General features: G+C 43.0%; 1 protein-coding gene across 4 annotated transcripts in view; it reads left to right on the top strand.

Annotated features, from left to right (window-relative positions):
- The window catches only part of LOC145358158 (neuronal calcium sensor 1), a 132,874-nt gene extending 118,424 nt beyond the window's left edge, over nt 1–14,450 (top strand). For all 4 annotated transcript variants that reach the window (XM_080211877.1, XM_080211875.1, XM_080211878.1 and 1 more), the window contains 3 exons: nt 4,947–5,024; nt 6,184–6,307; nt 7,029–14,450. In XM_080211877.1, the coding sequence (XP_080068003.1) occupies nt 4,947–5,024; nt 6,184–6,282 (177 nt within the window). In that variant the 3' untranslated portion in view covers nt 6,283–6,307; nt 7,029–14,450. The remainder of the gene's footprint in view (nt 1–4,946; nt 5,025–6,183; nt 6,308–7,028) is intronic.
- The last annotated feature ends 225 nt before the right edge of the window (nt 14,451–14,675 follow it).

Raw genomic sequence — 14,675 nt, 5'->3', positions numbered from 1 at the left:
GATAGTGTCTCAGAGGGGTATGTAGACCTGTTAGAACAAATCACAATTACAAGGGAGGAAGTGTTGTTAGGTGTTTACGGTAGACAAATTCCCTGGGCCAGATGGCATCTGTCCCAGACTACTGAGGGAGACAGATGAAATTGCTGGGCCTCTAACAGAAATCTTTGTTTCTTCGTTGGACACAGGTGAGGTCCCAGAGGATTGGAGGATAGCAAATGTGGTCCCATTATTTAAGAAGGGTAGCAAGGATAACAGGGGTAATTATAGGCCAGTGAGCTTGACATCCATGGTAGGGAAATTATTGGAGAAGATCCTTAGAGGTAGGATCTATACACATTTAGAACTGAATAGTCTGATTAGCGATACACATCATGGTTTTTGTACAAGGGAGGTCATGCCTCATGAATTTGGTTGAGTTTTTTGAGGAGGTGACAAAAATGATTCACGAGGGAAGGGCCACGGATGTCGCCTACAATGGATTTTAGTGAAGCGTTTGATAAGGTCCCTCATGGCAGGCTGGTGCAAAAGGTTAAATCTCACGGGATCAAAGGTGAACCAGCTAAATGGGTACAGAACTGGCTTGGCCATAGAAGACAGAGGGCAGCAGTGGAGGGTTTTTTTTCTGATTGGCAGTCTGTGACTAATGGTGTTCTGCAGGGCTCTGTACTGGGACCTCTGCTGTTTGTGATATATATAAATGATTTGGAAGAAGATGTAGGTGGTCTGATAGGTAAGTTTGCGGATGACACAAAGATCGCTGGAGTTGCGGATAGTGATGAACATTGTCAGAAAGTACAGCAGGATATAGATAGGCTGGAAAATTGGGCAGAGAAATGACAGATGGAATTTAATCCAGATAAATGCAAAATGATGCATTTTGGTAGATCTAATGCAGGGGAAAGCTATACTATAAATGGCAGAACCATCAGGAGTATAGATCCACAGAGGGATCGGGATATGCAAGTCCGCAGATCCTTAAAGTTGGCAACATAGGTGGAAAAAATGGTGAAGAAGACATGTGGCATGCTTGCCTTTATTGGACAGGGTATAGAGTATAAAAGTTGGCATAGTATGTTGCAGTTATATAGAATGTTGATTAGGCCACATTTGGAATACTGCGTCCAGTTCTGGTTGTCACTCTACCAGAAGGACATGGAGGCTTTGGAGAGAGTGCAGAAAAGGTTTGCCAGGATGTTGCCTGGTGGGGAGGGTCTTAGCTATGAGGTGAGATTGAGTAAACTAGGATTGTTCTCCTTGGAAAGATGGAGGTTGAGGGGTGACCTAATAGAAGTTTATAAAATTATGAAGGGCATAGATAGGGTCAACAGTGGGAAGCTTTTTCCCAGGTCGGAAATAACAAACACGAGGGGTCACAAGTTCAAGATAAGGAGCGGGGGAAGGTTCAATACAGATATGTGGGGGACGTATTTTACACAGAGGGTGGTGGGGTCCTGAAATGCTCTACCAAGCAAGGTGGTTGAGCAGACCTGCTAGGATCATTTAAGACTTATCTAGATAGCCACATGAACAGACTGGGAATAGAAGGATACCAGCCAATGGTCTAGTTAGGAACACATGATTGGTGCAGGCTTGGAGGGCCAAAGGGCCTGTTCGTGTGCTGTTTTGTTCTTTGTTCTTTCTAAAATAACAAAAACAAAGTGCTGGAGTAAGTCAGCAGGTCTGGCAGCGTCTGTGGAGAGAGAATAGAGCCAATGTTTCAAGTCTGGACAATCCTTTGTCAGAGCTGATTTTGAGCTCTGACGCAGGGTCATCCAGACTCGAAGCATAAGAACATAAGAAATAGGAGCAGGAGTAGGCCATCTAGCCCTTCGAGCCTGCCCCGCCATTCAATAAGATCATGGCTGATCTGTCGTGGCTCAGTTCCACATTCCCGCCCTCTCCCCATAACCCTTAATCCCCTCTCTTATCAAAAACCCATCAACCCGCTTCTTAAAAATATTTAGCGAGGTAGCCTCCACCACTTCAACGGGCAGAGAATTCCAGAGATTCACCACTCTTTGAGTGAAGAAGTTCTTCCTCAACTCCGTTCTAAACCGCCCCCCCTTTATCTTGAGGCTGTGCCCCCTAGTCCTACTGTCCTTTCTGAGCGGGAAGAGTCTCTCCACCTCTATCCTATCCATCCCATTCATCATCTTATACGTCTCAATGAGATCTCCCCTCATTCTTCTAAACTCTAACGAGTACAAGCCTAGTTTATTCAGCCTCTCCTCATAGCTCAACCCCCTCAACTCCGGCATCAGCCTAGTAAACCTCCTCTGCACTCCCTCCAAGGCCAAAGTATCCTTGCGTAAGTACGGCGCCCAAAACTGCACACAGTACTCCAGCTGCGGCCTCACCAATGCCCTGTACAGCCGCAGCAAGACCTCCCTACTTTTATATTCAATCCCCCTCGCTATGAAGGCCAGCATTCCATTCGCCTTCCTGACCACCTGCTGCACCTGCAAGCTGGGTTTTTGCGACTCATGCACAAGGACCCCAAGGTCCCTCTGCACTGTCGCCTGCTGCAGTTTTTCTCCACGTAAGTAATAATCCTTCCTACCATTATTCCTACCAAAGTGGACCATCTTGCACTTGCCAACATTAAATTCCATTTGCCATTTCTTGGCCCATTTGCCCAGCCTATCTAGATCCTTCTGCAGACTCTCCACACCCTCCGCACAATTTGCCTTTCCACCAATCTTGGTGTCATCAGCAAATTTCGACACCATACACTCGGTTCCCTCCTCCAGATCATCTATATAAATGGTAAATAGCTGAGGCCCCAGCACCGACCCCTGAGGCATTCCACTAGTCACCAACCGCCAATCCGAATAGCACCCATTGACCCCCACTCTCTGCATTGACTCTATTCTCTCTCCACAGATGCTGTCAAACCTGCTGAGTTTCTCCAGCATTTTCTGTTTTTGTTTCAGATTCCAGCATCCGCAGTATTTTGCCTTAATCTTATTGAAATAATATGTTCCCCATGTTGAGGTGTATTCTTGTATTTTAGAAATAAAAAATGTTCATGATATGCAGGACTTTGCATTGTTACATTGCAAGTCATTCGCTGGAAGGCTAGTTGAACAATCGAGCTAAAGTTAGAAGAGGAGGCGATAGCCACTCGGCCCACTGAGTCTGCTCCGCTATTCAATCATGGTTGTTATTTTTCTCATCCCCATTCTCCTACCTTTTCCCCATAACCCTTCATCCCCTTATAAACCTATCTATCTCTGTCTTAAAGACATGTGATGACCTGGCCTCCACAGCCTTCTTTGGCAAAGAGTTCCACAGATTCACCACACTCTGTTTTGACGGGTGATCCCTTTAGTCTGAGGTTGTGCCTTCTGGTTCTAGTTTTTCCTACTAGTGGAAATATCCTCTCCATGTCCACTCTATCCAGGCCTCGCAGTACCCTGTAACTTCCAATAAAATCCCTGCTATACTTCTAAACTTCAACGAGTACAGATCCAGAGTCCTCGACCATTCCTCATACGACAAGCTCTTCATTTCAGGGATCATTCTAGTGAACCTCTTGTAAAAGATTTTTTAAATCTGAAAAGTAGACTTCAACTGGAGAAATTATTGCCAACCTCAGTAAAATTAAAATATAATGTTCATGATAACCAAAGAACCGGAATATGATTTGGTAGAAAATTGAGTCTGCGGTTCCTGTTGGATTAAATAAGATTGTCTTTAAATTTCAAACAGTATAAAATATGATAATTCCAGCAGCAGGTACTGGAAGATAAGAGAACCAGAGCAGCACGCTCAAATGAAGAGTGGATTTTGATATTGAGAAATGGCTACTCACTTACTGTTAATTTTAATGAAAGGAAATTGCTGCAGGTTATTTAGCAAATGCAGCAGAATGGGTAAAAGTCCCAGCAAGTTCAACCAATTCTTGTTCCAGCTGAGGTCAAAAGTGAAATTTTTTTCAAAAAACTCATTTGTGGGACATGAGTGTCACTGGTTGGCCAGTTTTTATTCCCATCCCTAGTTGTCCTTGAGCTAAGTGGCTTGCTGGGACATTTCAGAGGGTAGTTGAAAGTTAACAACATTGCTGTGGCTCTGGAATCACATGTAGGCCATACCAGATAAAGATGGCAGATTTCCTTCCCTAAAGGACATTAGTGAACCAGATGGGTTTTTCTGACAATCGACAATGGTTTCATGGTCATCATTTGATTTTTAATTCCAAATATTTATTACTGAATTCAAATTCCACCATCAGCCATGGTGGGATATGAACCCGGGTCCCCAGAACATTAGCTGAATTTCTAGATTAAGTCTAGCGATAGTACCACTAGAGCATCGCCTCCCACAAGAGAGAAGGCAGGAACTTGTACTCGTAGGTAATAGAATTGGCAAAACGTCCCTAATCTGTATCTGGGCCATCTATCCACAATATGGTAATCAGTGAAAAGATAGCCAGAACGACCTCTCATATCTTCTGGTTAGAGGGAGGTATCCAGACCCCTGCATATGTGAAGAATGGAATTATGCCCTGCCAAATTAAATTGTCTATTTTTACTCATCCTTTCCATTTCCCTTGTTGTGGTTTTTTTTTCTGTCTACACCGGTACAATTACAATCTTGTATTTCATAGCCTTTTCTGTTGTACCATCGCAGGTGTGTAATAATTACACCCCTTCCTAAAACTAATCTCCCCATACAAATATGCATGGTTCACATTCATGTAAATTAACATTTCAGCGCCCTTGGACTTTATTTACTGATTTAATTTCAAGATGAAATAATGACTGAGCTCATTAACTTTGAGGGACATGTTGGCATGACAGACAACCAGGTACATTCTGCCCCATGACTATTTAGAAATGTTCGGTACGAACTGATTTGTGCTTGGCTCAGATTATTTAAAATGTTCATTTTTTTTGTTAATTAAAGTTCTTGTCTTTTTAATATGTAATGTTTTGGGTCTTCAGGGAAATACAGTGGAACTTCCTGAAGAGGAGAACACACCAGAGAAACGGGTGGATAGGATTTTTGCTATGATGGACAAGGTAATGGTTTTGTTGTATTATTTTCAATTGCGATGTTATTATTCAGGTCAGAATCTACAAAGTCCACCTGGATCATAAAGTTTTGTAATTTGAATTTGGCTAGAGATGTTTCACTTCAGACACGATTTAAATGACCCATTAGGGAGTTTTTATTAAACAAAGTTTATTTAAGAATATAGTTAACATACAGCAATAACTTTTACCAATTACACACAAGAAAAAAAACAACCATGATATTGTATAAACCTTAACAACTCTTATGAAATGTTCCAACCAAACAAACCTCCATAAAACATATCCTTGCCATAGTTTTAGCACAGAAAATACGAATACAAATGCTCAAAAGATGCTGGAACTTAATCCTTTGGTTGGAGAATTGAAACTCTGACTTTCCAGCCTTGTAACTTCCAGTAGCCCTCGAGGTAAAGCTAATGCCATTACTGGCATCTAGCTGTCATCCAGCAAGCAACTACAAGAGACAGAATTCTCACTCCAGGAAGGCAAGAAGAGCTGCTTCCAGCTAGCCAGCAGAATTTACAATACAGAAGGGAGAAACACAGAAACACTGCTTTTCAGAATGATGTTCAAACATCTAAACTAAAACAACAGCTAGCAGCCCAAACCTGACCATGAAAGAACTCCTGTCACCTGACCTGTTAATCATTCATCCCCTAACGGTCGTAAAATCCCGTACACTGCATGAAGCCCAGAGTAAGAATGAACAAAAGCCCATTTAAACCATTGAAGCAAGAATAAAAACACCTTTTAAGCAGACAGCTCAGCAACAATGAAAAAAGCCAAAGCTGCTTATAACTGCAGAGAACACAATTTAAAAAAAAATCTCTTAAAGACAAACTAGCATCACGTGAAGAACTGAAAGACATGGGCACTTTTCCACTTTGGAGCTCGGGCTATAACCTGGCGGAGTAGACTGCCCGTTCATTTTGGAACCAGCCCCATTGTTATTCCATTGAATGGAATGAGAACCATTGCTTTTGTACTGTGTGATCCACTGACCAAATGGAGAAGTTGAAAATTGCCACCAGAGTGTCTTTGTCATTTAAAACTTAGCTTTGTACTTCCACTAATTGATTTCTGGGAGCTTGACGTTGTCCCTGTATTTATGGCCCTTTAATGATGATTCTTACCTGTGTTACAGAATGCTGATGGCAAGTTAACCCTACAGGAATTTCAAGAGGGATCGAAAGCAGATCCATCCATTGTCCAAGCGCTTTCTCTATATGATGGTCTGGTATAGTCCCTGTCACCTCCCTTGTGCCATGGTAAGTTACAATAGTCTTGGCTTGTCAAATTTCAGATACTCATAGCTGTTTGTGGTGGAAAACATATGATTTTTCTGTATATTTCAATGTGACCTGATACTATTTTAGGATTCTCCCCCAGATAGTTTCCACTGTAATGTATTATGTTGGCTAGTACATTTAGATGCAGTTTAAATGGAGCTGTTTTGGAAATTGAGTCACAGTCAAATCAAATATAATAGAATTATATAGAATTACAGAATCCTTACAGTGCAGAGCCCATTCAGCCCATCGAGCCTGCACTAACAACAATCCCACTCAGGCCCTATCCCCATAACCCCATGTATGTACCTTGCTAATCCCCCAGACACACTGGGTCAATTTGGCACGGCCAATCCACCTAACCCACACATCTTTGGACTGTGCAGCAGAAACCGGAGCACCTGGAGGAAACCTATGCAGACACAGGGAGAATGTGCAAACTCCGCACAGACAGTGACCCGAGACCAGAATCAAACCTGGGTCCCTGGTGCTGTGAGACAGCAGCGCTGACCACTGTGCCACTCTGCCACCTTTGCGAATTAACTGAGTACAGATTGTGAATTGAATGCAGGATGTGTGTAAAACAGCATCAGAAAAGAAGAGAGAATGTAAAGTGGCCCCAGTTATCCGATAAACAATGATCTGAAGAGTTGACAGTTGTGGTTCTGTCCGCTGATCACGTATCCACTTCCTTTTCCAGATGCTCAAGGATGAACCATTTTGGTGCCATTTGAACGGTTCTGTGCAGAAGCTCGATGATCCAGCAGTCGCTCACCTTCACCCAGATGTGAACAGGAGTGCACGGGTGTGTGCAAGCTGAGCTCTTTTGCTTGTATCCATTTGCCAATCTCAGCTTAAGAACCCAAAATGTTTATTTTAGACTTGAGAACTCTGCAGTAGACACACGCCTCAGTTTCTTTTTCAGAAAGACTTGATCAAAAGGAGCGTTGATATTTTCCTTTTTGTACGATTTTAGACTGAATTAAATTGCTCTAGCTGTGAATTATTTTTGTTTGGCTGCCCTGGCTGCCTCGATGAGTGTTTTAAACACAAAAAATCGCTGGTCTTGTATTGTTGGAAAATGTTAGCGGCGGAGTACTGCAAAGTGAGGATTTTGTGTGTGTTTCGTGCTTTTAAATGGAAAGTGGTTTATCATGTATATTCATTATTTATTTAATCGTGAAATTGATTGTGTTCTTGTGCTGTCTTTTATTTTGATGTAAAGAAGGGGTTAGCTTTCAAAACCATACTTGTACCTTGCAGCCATTAAGTCAGACTCGAAGGTACAGTGAATATCAAAATGTTGTACCCAATGACCTATCATTGCAAATGGTTTCCAAGTTGCAATAGTTTCTTGATTTAATGTCTTCTCAGAGATTGTTTTAACACAATATAATGTGCAGATTGGAATGCATAATAGGGCAATAATACAACAGTAGATTCTGGTGCATACACAAAGCCAGAATTAAAGCTGTTTGTTGCTTAATCTTGAGCCCTCACAATATATGCTTGCCTTTTTTTTTATCTACTCTATACAGTTGGGGTTCTCATCAGTTGTAATATTTTATTTTTTCTTTCCTTGGTCAGCAGAAGAATGGCCTGAAATGGGCTAACCACTGTGCAACAGTGATGGCACATAACAATCATGCATGATCTTAACGCAAGAGGATTGTAGCTTGACCTGAACTGCATCGATTTTGAGATTTCATTTCACCATGATCCAGAATTAATTTAGCCCCTAGTATATGAATGAGTGGCACAGTATATGCATACCGTGCTACCCAGGCCAGGAGCTGAGTGTCTCAGCCCGCTCTAAACTAAGCCTTCAACCATCCCTTGTTCTTTTGCATATTGCACACGTAAAGTGCTTCTTCGTAAATTTAAAAGGAATTCCATTTCCCCCAGTTTGTGGAATGATGAATGTCTTGTTGGTACCAATAGGTTGGACAGTACTATGTCCTATGTACTGACCACACAAACGTGCAGTTTACAAGAATATAAACTTCAACATAAGTGAGAGAGTAACTACTTGTGATATGTTCTGTAGTTTAACAGTTCTGAGTTGGACATGTACAGAGCATTATCAACTATTGGTCCCTTCAACATTCTCGAATTTTTCTAAAACCTAGATTGATGCATTTAATGTAATCCCGTTACAGTGCATCATTTTGTTTTGAAGGTTTTTTTACCCTTTGATTTGTTTTTTTATTATTACATTTAATATTTGTTTTAAAATTAAAAACTAGAAATGTGGTTATACATGCTGCATGAAGTGATATTTTGTGGTTTACAATGCAGAGTGTTACTTGTTATATTTTTGATATTTTGAAATTGCTTTGCTAATGTCATGTTGTTTGGTTCCCATGTTGTGATTCACAATGCTCACTTAACACATGGCTGCAGATCCCAACACACACTATAGACAAGTCCAGTTCTTGCTGCATGTTATGCACACTTGCTTTTGGCAAGCCTGGAGGAAGCATTTTAAAAGTGGTATAGCCTTGCCACTTTGTTGGACTGTCATCTCCCTGTCCCGCTCCCCCTCTTACTAACCCAATCCTAACTCACCTTCTTGCCATCCCAATTTTTTTTAGTCTTGTCTTAATTAATCTCATTTTAAGTAAGTTTAATAACTTTTTTTGTGTTTCTTGCTGCTGTTCTTTGTTCACAATAGACTTCTGAGGATTTTATTTCAATTTGTTTTTAGCTTGAAATTTCACTTTTAAATTTAACGTGTGCTGTTCCCATTTTCTGTGGCACATGTCCTTTTTTTGCTGAATCTTTTCCGTAGCTTTCTGCTGTATCTCTTGCTCTTTTGCAGTTGCTGTACGTATTTACAAGGAAGTGCATGTGTAGAACATATTATTGTAATTCAGAGCAACCCATGCAAAAGGAATTTGGCAAGCCAATTTCAGTCAAGAGTGACAAAAGCTGTAGGTATATCTACCCCAGGGGACTTGCCATGAGTTTGCTTGTTCGGAGTTGAACCTCTTGTTTAAATGGCAGCATATTTAAAAGACTAGGGAAAATGGGTTCATTGTACAGTAGTTCCACCAAAACAAAACCACTCTGAACAGAACTGGCAACCATTAAATTTTGTTACAGATATATACTAGATTAACTTAGTAACAGGGGATCTTGTTGTTTTATATGAATAGTGAGTTAATCTAATACATTTGGACATGCAGGGCTGATGATTGAATGTAGTGACTGGTTGCACTGTGACCCATCACATCTTCATGACACTATTTGAACAACTGCTAACCTGCTTTAGTCATCACATTATGAAAGGTAAAGGGATGGCGTAGGATGGCCAAGAGTTGTTCTAAGCTCTGGTGGAATAATCTAATGAACTCTGCTGCAAGCAGCCTGGCAGGAAAACCCATTAGCCCATCAAGATATTTCATTTTCTTTGAACATTTTTAAATACATTATTGGAAATAAAAAATATAACCTGTTTAGTGGGGCTGTTAGCAGTGGTGGTGAAAGCTTTAGGAATGTGTCCATTCAGAGTTGGTCAGCCTAGAATGGGGAAGGATTTGAGTTACCCAGTTGATAGGATGATTTTAAGAAGTGTTTGCATTTCTGAATAGAGGAATAGAATATGAAAACAGATAATGTTCATCACTGGATAGGCTTCAGGTGGAGTGGTGTGGACAATTCTGGGAACAACATTGCAGGAAATGTGTAAGGAAGTTTAGTGGGATGTCATCAGGGTTGAGGGGCTTCACTTCTGAGGTTGGAAAAGTTCAGACTGTCATTTGGAACAGAGAAGATTAAGAGGCGACTCGGTAGAGGTTTTGGAGCTGATGAGAGGTTTTTCCAGAGAAACTTTGGTAAAGGGGCCTTAAATTTGAAATCATTAACCCCATTGGGAGGGGAAAGGAGGAGAAACATGTCACTCACTGAGTTGTTGGGATTCGGAGTGTTCTACCTGAAAGTGTGTGGAAGCTGATTCCATAAATAATTGTAGAATGAGTTGGACACGTTCCTGAGGGTGAGGAGTGTACAGGGTCATGGACGAAAACCAAGCATGTGGAAATAAGCACCATTGCTCTTTAACGAACCAGCACATGCACAATGGGCTGAGTGGCCACATTCTGTGCTGTAAGTTTCTATGAACAAGCTGCATCAAGTGACGTTTTTTTAGTCTGTGGAATGGTTGCATTTGGGCTTGGTGTTTTCCATGTTTATTTTTCAGTATTCCTTTTTGTTTGACTGGTGCTTCTGTGGCTGTACTGGATTATCAGAGGGTGTATTGCTTTATACGGACGGGAGTTTTATATCGTGGGACAGGGGCTCATACACACAAACAAATTTCTCGGAGAGGGCTGAGTGAGACCCGCTGAGCCACAGCTGATGTTTATAAAGTGAAGTTAGAGGAGCTAAAGGAAGGGTGAGTGGAGGCAGAAGGAATGGTGAAGAGGAGGCTGATGTCCCAGGTATGTGCTTTCTTGTACATTGGGACACCTCACAACTCAATCTCTGTCTGTGGTCAAAAGGCAGCTTCCTAGAACCTGCACTGTTGCTTCATTCTGGTCCACCAAACACCCACCCATTTCATATTAACATCTCGCTTAGATCAGCTGGGATCAGAAAGTCACCGTGTAGGCAACCACAGCTATAATCCCCATGCCTTTTCATTGTACATAGCTCCTGCCATCTTTCGACCCTCTCTCTGCCTCAACAACTGCTTATTGTTTCTTTAATATGCTGGAGTTATTTGTTGTGAAGCAGACTGCAATGCGAAAGTGCCAGGAGAGTATTATTTATACAGATCAATTTCTTTCCCTATCCAAGATTAGTAAATTTGCCTGGGAGGGATGTGTAAGGCTTCTAGTCTTTTAAGAGCCAAGCCTTGTGTTGCAATTACCATCTGAGTTTCAAAGAGCTTGGCTTGAGTGTATGAGATTCGAAGAGGTGAAGGGATTTGCACAGGTATAAGGGCGTCCACCCGACTTTCCATTAGTTTAAAGCTGGTTTACCCGATGTTTTCACTGTGGGGGGAGGCGCATTCCTGTTTCTTTCTCACTCGGGGCCGATGAGCAAATTTCGGAATGATAACGTTTGGCTCAACTTGAAACTGAATTTCAAAATGAAGTACTAAGAAAAGAATTGCTGAGCAAAAATAAAGCAATGTCACTGCAAAAGATTCAATTAAAAAGGAATAATTAGTAAAAATGGTGGAAGTGTGAAAGGGTCAGAAGGGGTGTGCCAGGCTGGCTCCCAGTCTCGGTACTCACTCACTCACCCATAACCAGGGTAAGTGAAAAAGCTGAAACTGCAAGTGGGCAGACGTGCACTCATGCTGTCACTCACCTACACACACACACTCTCTCATTCATTCCCACACTCACTCCCTCCCACACACTTATACTTCACTCCCCCCACACTCTCATTCCCCCTCTCACATACACAAACATCCCACTCCCACGCTTACTCCCTTGCTCCCCCTCCAGCTCTCTCACTCTCAGGTAGAGAACTCACTCCCATACCCCCACACACACTCACTTCCCCAAATGTGTATTCACATTCACTCCCACAGACATGCACTCTCTCTCTCTCTCTCACCACCACCCCCCCACACATACACTCTCTCCCTCTCTCTCACCCCACACACACACTCACCCTTCTACTCCCATTTACAAAGCTCTCTCTCTTGCACATGCACATACTCTCACTCCCCTCACTAACACACACACACTCTCTCACTCCCACCTGCTCTTATTCCCACCTCCCCACCCCAATGTACGTATATACACACACACCCCACACACACACACTCACTCTCTCTCTCTCTCTCACATTCACTCACGCTGTCCTCTACATGCTCACTGACCTACCCCCACTCTCTCTCATGCACGCGCGCGCACATGCACACACACTCCCCCATTTATTCACATCCTCCATATACGCATATCCTCCTATGCACACACAGACACACACACCCTCATGCCAATCAGCCTCTTCCCCATCCACTTCCTCTGACCTGAGGCTCCCCAGCATCTCACTCCCAGGCCTCGAAGCCAGCCTCTCCTCCCTGGTATCTAATTCCTTCCCACCGGGACCCAGCACACATGTTCCCATCGCCTCGTGCCCTAAAAGAAATCTCTCTGCTGTAATCTCATCGCCTCTGTTATTTGTGGCTCCTCCAGTCAGAGCCTGGCAGTAGCAATTGAGTGAGAAGAATGGCCAATGATTGCAGCAGTAACTCTTTGCATGATCTTCCACTCCAGCGTACCTGTTTGATCTGAGGACCATATCGAATAGTCTGGGAGCGGCTCTGGGGCCATTTAGAATAGTCTGGGAATGGCTCTGGGGCCCATGTAGAATAGTCTGGGACCCACTCCGGGGGGCCGTATAGAATAGCCTGGGACTGGCTCAGGGCCACATAAAATAGTCTGGAAACCATCTCTGGGGGGCCATATAGTCTGAGTCTGGGACTGGCTCCGGGGACCATATAGAATAGTCTGGGACCTGCTCCCAGAAATCCTAGGATTTCCAGAATAGTCTGGAAATCAGTTTGGGGCCATACAGAATAGTCTGGGGATTGCAGGTTGGACAAGCGGAAGGTAGAAAGATGGAAAATGGTATGAGCTCCTTCCCCAGCAGTGATCCAGTTCTTCACTGTCTGCTCCACCTGGCCAACCTTACCCACCCAAGCAGGTTAATAAGAAAATCTTCCCCATCCATTCCCTGCACTTTTTAATAAAAGATGACATGAGAATTTAAACTCACAAGATTCTGACATGTTTAATTAAGATAGACAAAGAAAGAGTGCTCCCATTAGTAGATGGTAGAAGGATCTGTGTGGAGTCTGCATGTTCTCCCCATGTCTGTGTGGGTTTCCTCCCAGACTTCAAAGATATGCGCATTAGGTTGATTGGCTATGCTGAAATGCCCCAAAGTGTCGGGGGGATTAGCAGTGAATATGGGGAGAGTCTGGGTGAGATTGTTGCCAGGGTAGGCTCGATGGCCAAATGGCTCCCTCTGCACTGTAGGGATTTGATGATTCATTCTATGACCAAGAGACTCAGATTTAAAGTTTTGGGCAAGGGAGATGGGGGGATGTGAAGTAGAACCTTTTTGCACAGCGATTGGAAGGAACCCTGAAACACTCTGCTTTCACTTCAGTCATAAGCAATGACGATAAGTGATTTCAAAAGGTAATTGGATGAGTACTTGGTGGAAGTGAACCTGACACTGTCTAGGGGTATAGAACTAACCAGATTTCTCTATAGAAAAGCAGCATAGACTCAGTGGCCAAATAGCCTCCTTTAGTTCTGTAATGACTGATTCTGATTCTATGAATTTTTGTGTTGTCTTGTCCCCTTCAAAATGCACAAGATATAAACATCCTGTGAGTGATTTTCATAATCCTATAAATTGCCAAGTCATTTGAATCCAACAATTAACTATGACATTTTCAGTTGCAGTTCTGCTAAGGTGCAGTGGGTTAGTACTGCTGCTTCACAACGCCAGGGACCCAGCTTCAATTCTGGCCTTGGGTGACTGTCTGAAGTCTGCATTTCCTCTCCGTGTCTGCGTGGGTTTCCCCTGGGTGCTCCAGTTTCCTCCCACAGTTCAAAGATGTGCGGGTTAGGTGGATTGGCCATGAGAAATTGTGCCTTAGTACCCAAGAATATGTAGGTTCGGTCGATTAGCCATGGTAAATAGGGATAGGGTGGAGGGGAGGGCCTGAGTAGAATAATGTTTTGGAGAGTGAGTGTAGATCCAATGAGCCAAGTGACTTCTTTCTGCCCTGTAGGAATTGTGTCAATTTAGCTCCCTCCATAGCTCACATTCACCTAAGACAATGTTCAAGGTCTGCTCAAGTACTTGAGTTGCATAATCTATCCTCGTACAAAGGAATGCTACCTTATTGCAGGGACCATCTTTTAGGTGAAATGTTGAATGAAGATGCTATGTGCATGTAAAGGTGGACAGAGAAAATCCCACGGTATTATTTTTTATTTGTGTTACAAGTAGGCTTACATTAACACTGCAATGAAGTTACTGTGAAAATCCTCTAGTCGCCACATTGGCACCTGCTCAGGTACACTAAGGGAGAATTTAGCATGGCCAATGCACCTAACCAGCACGTGGGAGGAAACACACAGACACAGGGAGAACGTGCAGATTCCACACAGACAGTGACCCAAGCCGGGAATTGAACCTGGGTCCCATGGCTCTGTGAGGCAGCAATGCTAACCACTGTGCTGCCGAGTTGCCCAATTTGCGGGGGGGGCGGGGGGGGGAGTGTTCTTAAAACCCTGACCACTCCCTCAAGAAGCATCTTTAAATTGACTGCTGTGTTTGTCTTAATCATAGTGGGAACTATATCTCA

The sequence above is a fragment of the Carcharhinus amblyrhynchos genome, chromosome 25 (assembly GCF_965287045.1).
Source record: "Carcharhinus amblyrhynchos chromosome 25, sCarAmb.v2.hapA, whole genome shotgun sequence".
NCBI lineage: Eukaryota > Metazoa > Chordata > Chondrichthyes > Carcharhiniformes > Carcharhinidae > Carcharhinus > Carcharhinus amblyrhynchos.
Note: the sequence above shows the minus strand (reverse complement) of the source record. Positions and strands in the feature narration are given on the sequence as shown.